General features: G+C 57.0%; 2 protein-coding genes across 2 annotated transcripts in view; one reads left to right on the top strand and one right to left on the bottom strand.

Moving 5' to 3' along the window:
* MARK4 (MAP/microtubule affinity-regulating kinase 4) overlaps positions 1 to 4,848 on the top strand; it is a 27,007-nt gene extending 22,159 nt beyond the window's left edge. Inside the window, exons 15-17 of the mRNA XM_015561198.1 lie at positions 520 to 798; positions 1,995 to 2,039; positions 3,626 to 4,848. Coding sequence (XP_015416684.1) covers positions 520 to 798; positions 1,995 to 2,039; positions 3,626 to 3,929 — 628 coding nt within the window. The 3' untranslated portion in view covers positions 3,930 to 4,848. The remainder of the gene's footprint in view (positions 1 to 519; positions 799 to 1,994; positions 2,040 to 3,625) is intronic.
* A 3,165-nt stretch (positions 4,849 to 8,013) lies between these two features.
* Positions 8,014 to 8,847, bottom strand: part of CKM (creatine kinase, muscle) — a 9,662-nt gene continuing 8,828 nt past the window's right edge. The window contains exon 9 of the mRNA XM_015561197.1: positions 8,014 to 8,499. Within this exon, the coding sequence (XP_015416683.1) occupies positions 8,318 to 8,499 (182 nt within the window). The 3' untranslated portion in view covers positions 8,014 to 8,317. The remainder of the gene's footprint in view (positions 8,500 to 8,847) is intronic.

Genomic DNA, 8,847 nt, shown 5'->3' with positions numbered 1-8,847 from the left:
GAGAACTGGGGGGGGGCGGGGGGGGTAGAGGAGGGTTCTGGGACAGTGGGGCCACCACTGCTCACACACCATCTTGAGAGAGTCTAGAAGCAGGTGCTTCCTCTTTATTGTCACCTGTTGAGAAATGGTTATAATGAATCTAGGTTCCCTTGACGTACACATCTGTTCATTTCCCAAGTTTGGATGATGGAAGTTGAGATAGCAGAGTATTTGCAAAGTTGATTTGGCTCCTGAGGTTTGGATGGCAAATAGCAAAGGATTCACCCAAAAATGTATGTGAAGCTATTCAGTAGCTGAGTGTGGAGAATGTGGGCTGGGATAGGGGCAGTCTGGAGCGGGTAGAGTTTGAAGAAGGGACAGGTAAGGAGGGATGACTCTGGAGGGGGCGGTGCAGTACACAGCTTCCTTGCACAACTCGCCCTGTCTCTGAGCTCTTGGTTGGGAGAAGTTTCTGATCTCAGGCCTGGGGACTTGGCCTGCCTTGGGGTCCCTCTCTGACTTGTTCCTCTCTGCCCACAGCTCGGGTACCCCACGGGTGCCCCCCGCCTCCCCTTCCAGTCACAGCCTGGCTCCCCCATCAGGGGAGCGGAGCCGCCTGGCACGGGGCTCCACCATCCGTAGCACCTTCCACGGTGGCCAGGTCCGGGACCGGCGGGCAGGGGGTGGGGGAGGTGGGGGCGTGCAGAACGGGCCGCCTGCCTCTCCCACGCTGGCCCATGAGGCCACACCCCTGCCCACCGGGCGGCCCCGCCCCACCACCAACCTCTTTACCAAGCTGACCTCCAAACTGACCCGAAGGTGAGCCCCACGGGACATGGGGGACAGGGGTCGCGGTTGGGGGCTGATGGGCCTAACCTGTCTTCTACTCAACTCTGCCTCCTTTACCTCGATATCATCTCCTCCTCCACTTCCTCCTCCATTTCCTCCTCCTCATCTTCCTCCTCCTCCGTCACCCTCCGCTCCCTCCTCACACTACAGGGTTACCCTCGATCCCTCTAAACGGCAGAACTCTAACCGCTGCGTTTCGGGCGCCTCTTTGCCCCAGGGATCCAAGATCAGTAAGTCCTGTCCCCCCTCTGCTCTCACTGGCTCCGCCTCCTGGTCTGCATGTCTGAGCTGTGTGTGCAGGCGTGGGGGGCGGGGGGCTGCGAATGGGAGAGGCGGTCTGTATGTGGGGTCATTTACTCATTTAATAAACAATAGTCTGGCCTCCAGAGCCAGACTCATGAGGTTTGGACCCCAATTCTGCTGTGTGACCTGAGCAAGTCGCTCAGCCTCTCTGGGCCTCACTTTCTCGAAAATGGGGATAGTAGTAACAGTGGTTCCTCATAGGGTTGCTGTGCGGACTAAGTGAGGTGCTATGTGGACCGAGCTTAGAATGTTGCCTTGGAAAATGCTTTATAAACGGTTGCCATTATTGTTCATTGAGCACCTGCTGTATGTTTGGCACCATCCTGGGCCCTGGAGTAGAGTGAACAAGATGTGCTTTGCCAAGCCCTGCCCGGGCAGAGCCAGCGCTCCACCAGGGGACCCGGCAGTGAGCAGTAAATAAGTAAAATCCATAGACTGTCAGGTAGCGACAAGTACGAAAGAGAAACGAGGGCAGGGAGGGGGGGTCAGGGTGTGGGAAGGGAAGGAGCAGCTTTAAAGGGGCCGGCCTCACGGAGGAGGGTCGTTGGAGCAAAGCCTGAGGAAGGGGTGCGTGTGTGTGTCGCCCCTTCTGCATGTGGCTGTCTCTGCCCACTGCCTGTTTCTTTTGTCTTCCAAGTTCTTCAGTGTCTCTCCTACGACCTGCACTAACCATTTCAGAATGGGCTCCCGTTCTGGGCATGGGAAGGAGAGCGAATCCGACTCCAGGCCCTCCCCGGCCCAGCTCCAGCCGGCAGGGAGGCACTGGGGCCAAGGCGGGGTGCAGAGTCTTGGCGGCGGTGGGGTGGGGGAGCGGAGGCTCCTTGTGTCCAGATTAAACACTCTGGCCCCCGCTCCTCCCCTAGGGTCTCAGACGAACCTGAGAGAATCGGGGGACCTGAGGTCACAAGGTAAGTGCCTGTGCCTACCCCTGACAGCCACACTGCCCCTCCCTCACGTGCCTCAGACCCCACTTCCCTCAGCCCCTCCCCCGCTGCCCCCTGGTCCTTAGATGGGACTGGGTCTCATCCTTTAAGGCCAGCTCCCTGAATCCCCCCTGACCTCCCTTCTCTGCCAGCAGCCCTTCCTCTCTGCTCTGCCGATTGCCCCTCACTTCCTCCCCGTCCTTGAGCACCTCCTCTTGACCTTCTCTAACGTCAGCCTCTCCCATCCATAACCAGCTCCTCTTCCTGCAGACACCACACCTCCTGTCCTCTCATCCAACGAGGCAGAATGGTGGCCAGCTGGTGGCCGACAGGGTCTAACAGCCCCAGGTAGAAAGTGGTTTAGACTTTGAGGGCTAGTCAGTCTGTCCTGCTTATTCAGCTCTGCGATTGTAGCACAAAAGTAGTTCTGTTCACTGCAAACGAATGGGCCTGGCTAACGGTCCAATAAAACTTTATTTACAAAAAGCAAGCCGTGCTGTACTTTGCCGAGCCCTACTTTAGTTTGACACGATACCAGTTTAGAGACCCCTCCCCAGTGGAAGTAAAGAGCTGCCCCAGTAGTTCCAACAAAGTCCCAGGACTGACTCTCATTGGCTGGGCCTGGTCACATGTCCAACCAATACCTATGGCCAGAGGGATGGAGTATTCGGATTGGTCAGATATAATCATGTGCTCATCCTTGAGCCAATCACAGTAACCAGAGAGATGGGATGCTCTCATTGGCCAGAACTGCGTCCTGTGCTCACCCTTGGCACTGAGAGGCAGTCAGCCCCGCCTAAACCGGAAAGACCAGATCTGCAGTACTTCTCAGAAGGAACACCTTGGTACTCGAGGCAGGATATTTCTTCGTTGTGCAGGGCCCTCTTCCCATTGCAGAACGTGTCGTCCCTGACCCTCCCCATACACAAGCGAATCAATGCCCACAGTGCTCCCACCCCAAGACATTGTGACCAGAAAGCCCCCAGAAATGCCCCCAAGTGCCCCTTCTAGGTGAGAACTGTGGTCTAGAGGGGAGAAGGTTGGTCCTCCAGGGAAAAGTGACTGTTCTTAGCAGAGGGATGTATTAGTTAAGAAACAGGCCCAGCTGCTGGAGCAAAGAGACCCCAAAATAGGAATAAATTTCTCTTTTACACAAACCCTGTGGCCAGGCCAGGCTGGCAGGGCAGCTCCGTTCCCCATTCGGGCAGCCAGGTTCTTGCATCACCGTCCCTCAGAGCCGGTCGCCACCTTCACAGCAGAGGCTGCCTCATGCTGTCGCTGGTCCAGCTCACAGGACGTGGGGCACGAGGGGCCAGGGCCTGCCGTGTGCGCTGGGGAAGGTGCTGTATGTGCAGGTGCACGCATGTCACGTCCACTTGCCTCCTGGAGTTTGGAGGCAAGGCCGTGCCCAGCTGCAGGCAGACGTGGGAATGTATGTCCAGCTGAAACTTTGCCCGGGGATGACAGGAGACAGCTCAGAGGGGACACCTAGGCGTCTGTCCTCAAGAGGGGACAGTGGGCTGCCTCTCTCTCCTCTCCCATCTGTGACCTCTAACATCCTCCCTCCTCAGTTGCCATCTACCTTGGGATCAAACGGAAGCCGCCCCCCGGCTGCTCCGATTCCCCTGGAGTGTGAAGCTGACCAGCTCGCGCCCGCCCGAGGCCCTGATGGTCCGCTGCCGCCAGCCACAGCCGTTCCTGCTGGCCTGCCTGCACGGGGGTGCGGGCGGGCCCGAGCCCCTGTCCCACTTCGAGGTGGAGGTGTGCCAGCTGCCCCGGCCGGGCCTGCGGGGAGTTCTCTTCCGGCGCGTGGCGGGCACGGCCCTGGCCTTCCGCACCCTCGTCACCCGCATCTCCAACGACCTCGAGCTCTGAGCCACGGCCCTGGGTCCTCCTCCTCGTCTCCGTCACGTCTGCAGGAGGAAAGGGGTCGGGGAGGGGTCTCCCTGGTCACCCCCCAGCTGCCCTGACCTGGATTTGGGGGAAGAGACTGTCTCCTCTGCTGTTCTCTGGGGATGCTGGGCGTGAGCGGAGGGTGAGCGGGCTCAGCAGGGGCGCCTCCAGCCAGTCCTGACCCTCCTCACCCTGCATCGGGCACCAAGGAGACTTCGGGGCAGGGCAGGGGCCGGAGGAAAACTGAGGACACTTTTTCATTCCTCCCAACAGTTCAAGAATTAGGCCTTGGGCCGGGGCAGGAAGAGTTGCTGAGCCTATAGACCTGCGAATTTGGGGGCTGGGAGTGGGGGTCAGAGGCAGACTCCTTCCCTTTCCCTGCCCGTCGTGCTCGAACTCCCCTCCCGCCCCAGGCCGGTGCGGGGCACTTTGTACAAATCCTTGTAAATACCCCCACGCCCTCCCTCTGCAGAGATCTCTCGAGGAGCTGCCGCTGTCGCCTCCGGTTTTTAAGTTATTACACCCCCACCCTCCTCCTCTCGGCCCCTCACCTGCAGCCTGTTGTCCAATAAACTTAGGGAAGTCCCCCTCCTCCACGCTGTCCCTGGGGTTTTCCTTCCCTGCCCTCATCTACACGTGAGGTGAAGAGGAGGGGTGTGACTGGGCCAGTGGTTTCTCCTTTCTGAGCCTCGGTTTTCTCATCTGCAGAATGGGAGTAGTGGGGGTATGAGGGTCAAGGATGATTGTAGAACAAAACTCAGCCTCATCCACAGGCCCCCAGTTCCTAGGTGGGACCCCCATTCATCCACTCACGCGCCCACCCACATGTTATACTGGACTCTAAGCCACTTCCTACTCCAGTAGTACATTTATTCAATAAACAGTCATTGATCGGTGCCTACTCCGTGGCAGGCCCAGTGCTGCACATGGAGACAGGAGGAGCCCTGTCTACAGGGGACATGGGTTATGACAAACACTAAAGAAACCATTGTTTGGGGGATCCCAGGAGAGAAAGGAGGTTGAGGAAGGCATTCCAGAAGAACCGATGCCAGAGCTGGGTTTTGAAGAATGAGTAGGAGTTTACCAGGTATTGGGTATGCCCTGGACAAAAGCCGGGATGCATGGTATATCTTCAGAGAACTGTGGGTAATTTATTGGGGCTGCTGTGTGTGTGTGTGTGGCCGGGAGAATTAGCAAGATCAATGCTGAATTAGGACTAATAATCCATCTACATTTAAGCTAAAAGCTATTTGTTTGCTTGTTATTTAATAGTCGGGGTGCCTGACTGGGTGTGGCTGGGTCCAGGTGGCAGATCATCTCATCTCTGCTTTTTATTTTTTCAACATGAGTTTCGTTCTAGGGGTTTTATCCAGTAGACACCCCCTGTTGGCAAAGTGACCCCAGCAGTTCCAACTTTCATCGCTCTGGTTTAGTTCCTGCAGCAGGAAGTTCCTTATTGCCAACTTCCAGCAAAAGTCCCAAGACAGATTCTGATTGGCTCAGATAGGTCATGTGACCATCCCTGGACCAATTGTTGGCAAGGGCTGTATGTCAAGGTTCCCCAGAGGAAAGTCAAGGAGTCCTGGACAGCAGGGAAATGGAAGTTCAATAGACAAGCAGTTGCCCTGGCCGGTTGCTCAGTGATTAGAGTATCTGCCTGTGCACTGAAGGGTCACAGGTTCAATTCCTGGTCAAGGGCACATACCTGGGTTACCTATTTGCTCTCTGCCCCGGGGTCAGGGCTCATGCGGGAGGTAACCAATTGATGTGTCTCTCTAACATCGATGTTTCTCTCCCTCTTGCACTCTGAAAAGCAATGGAAAAATCCTCAGATGAGGAATAACATTATATATATATAAATTTTTTTTAATAGACAAGCAGTTGAGGACTGCCCAGTATGGGCAGGCAGGTCTTGTTCACCCAGCACCTTGTGGGCCAAAGTGAGCAAGCTGGGTTTATATCCCAGCCATGGAGGATTGTGCGCAGGCAAGAGCCCTAACTGTGCCTCAGTTGCCCACTTGGGGGCATGGTAGGGTCAACCCTAGCTCCTCATGAGGCTGATAGGGAAGTCATGTGAGGAATAAATTGTGGCAGAGATTGAGTGATCGGTGTGGAAAAATTCAGGGCCTGCGGCAGAAAGGCACCCCTGTCATGGAGGCCAGGAGAGCGAACTGCTGGAAGTTGTTTATAGTTGAGAGGCCGGGAAAGGGGGGGTGAGGGAGCCAGACCGTGCTGGGGACACAGCGGTGACAAAGACAGCCCAGCCCTGCCCTCGGGGCTCAGCTCAGTGAAGGAGGCAGCTGTGTCCGTCTCTCTGAAAGGAGCAGCTGGGTGGGGCGGTGAGGGGCATGGTGCGGGAGTTCTCGGTAGAGGGACAGCCTGTATGATTGATTGGCTGGGAAGCAAGGGAGTGCAGGTTCCTCAGCAAATGGCATGTGACTCAGGGGGAGAGGAGGCTGGAGATGTTGACAGGGCCTTGAAGATGGTGGAGAGGGGCCTGGGCCCTATTCTGAGGGCCCTGGGGAGCCCTTGGTTGTGAGCAAGGGGGCAGCAGGGGCAGGTTTGTGCTGTGAAGGGAGGGAACAGGGCCCTGGCCAGGTAGCTCAGTTGATAAGAGTTGTCCCCATAGGCCATGATTGTGGGCTTGATTCCCAGTCGGGGTACATACTAGAGGCAACCAATGAATGCAGAGATAAGCGGAACAACAAATAGCTCTCTCTCATCAAGAAATGAATTTTTTTTTAAAAGAGTAGGGAAGAGATGGGGGCAGGACCAACCAAAGGTGGGGAGGAAAAGGGTAGGTTTAAGGCATACGAGGCAAATGGGCCGGGTGGACATGGCAGCTGCCGGACGCCTGGGCTGCGGATTTGACTGACAGCCTGTCCCCCCTGCAGTGTCGTGACCTGTGTGGCCTCTGGGGTGGAGCTGGGCTTAGGGATGGGTCCTCAGTTGGGGACAGTCTAAAGGACACCCTGGGAGCTGCTCCTACCCTTCCTATTTCTGTCATCTCTGGGGATTCTTGGGGATCCCTGGGCCTCAGTTTCCTCCTTCCTGCTCCTCAGAACCAAGCTCTCCAGAAGGCCAATCACTGGAGACTTCATGGGGATACTCTGCCCCAAGTCCCTGCTGGAGGAGGAAACAGCCTTCACAAAGACATTAAGGTGGAACTTGCAGGTGTAAGGAGCAAAGAGTATACAGTGGGGCCTTGACTTACAAGTGTCCCGACTAACGAGTTTTTCGAGATACGAGCCGTCTCTCGGCCGATTTTTTGCTTTGAGTTGCGAGCTAAAATTCGGGTTACGAGCCAGCGTCAGGTACCCCACCGCTAGTTGGCGCAGCGAACGTCACAGTGAACGCCACAACATCAGCCCAGCATCACGTGTCTCACTCGTTCACAATTGATTTGACATATGAGTAATTTGAGTTATGAGCTTCGTCATGGAACGAATTAAACTCGTAAGTCAAGTCCCCACTGTATAGAGGAACGGCGGGGAAGAACAGGAAAAATGAGCCTCAGCAAACGGAATGCATCCGGCTAGACAGGTAATAGGAATGCCTTTTAAGGGACATGGGCGCTATGGCAGGTTCTTGGGCAAAATGAAGGTGAAAAGACGTGGCAGCCGAGGGAGGAAGTCAGACCTCACAGGAGGCCAGTGGAAGGCATAAGGAGGCGCAGTGAGGACCTGCGTGTGAGGCCCCAGCTGGAAGCCCGCGGGCCAGTTTCAGGTCTCGGACACTGGCCTGGGTTCCTCCCTCCCGCGCCCCGTGTTTGAGATCTGAGCCACGTAAGAGCAGGAGCCAGGGTTGGAAGGGCCCCAGCTTAAGTCTTGGTTTTACTATGGCTGCAAATATCAACAAATGTCTATACGTGACACGGCACCAGAGTTAAGTGAGGGTTTTTCAGAATGCTGGCACGCCGAGCTCAAAAGGTTCGCCATCACTGCTCTGTACCCTAACCTGGCCTCATGGGGGATAGAACGTGCCCAGAGAGGGCAAACCACTTCGAGGTCACAGAGCAGCCAGTTACAAAAGTCCCTCCTGCCCCCTCAATAACGTGCCCACAAGGTTAAGGCCACCATTGCTTTTATTTGTTGCTTTGAGCGGAGAAAAAGCATGCGCGCCACGTGTGGAGGACGCTCCCCGTGGCAGAGCTCCGGGAAAGTAGAGGTTTTGCATTGGCCGGAACCCAGAGGAGGGGCCCAGTGGTTGGAACTGGTTGGAAGAGGAGCTCCGAGAGGGACTGGGTGGGGCCCCTCGGTGACCAAGCCGTCGCAGGCCGGCCTCCGGGGGCAGGGGCGCGTCTCCAGTGGGCCGGGCCTTCCTTCCCTTGGGCGGGGGCTCCGGCGGGCGGCGGCGGGCGGGCTGGGCGCCTACTTCTGGGCGGGGATCATGTCGTCGATGGACTGGCCCTTTTCCAGCTTCTTCTCCATCTCCACCATGAGCTTCACGCCGTCCACCACCAGCTGCACCTGCTCTACCTCGGACGAGCCCAGCCGATCGGCGTTGGACACGTCGAACACGGAGCCCACGGCAGCTGTGTCCACGCCACCTGCGGGAGCAGAAAGCGGGGGCCTGAGGAGGGAGCGGGGGTACCCACGGCCGCCTGCACTGAGGGTTACATGCTCACAGAGCCTCCTAAATGGCTGTCAGTCGGGGCCCACACCTCCGGCTTCAGTTACCTCGCCCCCGACTGTCCAGCAAGGAAATGGAGCCTGGTGGGCAGCGCGCTCTGCAGCTGGGCCACTGGGGTCCAGCCCGACCGTCTGCCCCTTTAGTTGGGAAACCGAAGCCCCCAGGGGGCGGGGACGCACAACGTGTGCATTCTGTCACCATGGTGATGTGCCGACGCCTCTGAGGTAAGCTGTTTGATGCGCATTTGCAGGGGAAGAAACTGAGGCTC

Source organism: Myotis davidii, unplaced genomic scaffold (genome assembly GCF_000327345.1).
Source record: "Myotis davidii unplaced genomic scaffold, ASM32734v1 scaffold796, whole genome shotgun sequence".
Lineage (NCBI taxonomy): Eukaryota > Metazoa > Chordata > Mammalia > Chiroptera > Vespertilionidae > Myotis > Myotis davidii.
This window is presented reverse-complemented; position numbering and strand designations above follow the sequence as displayed.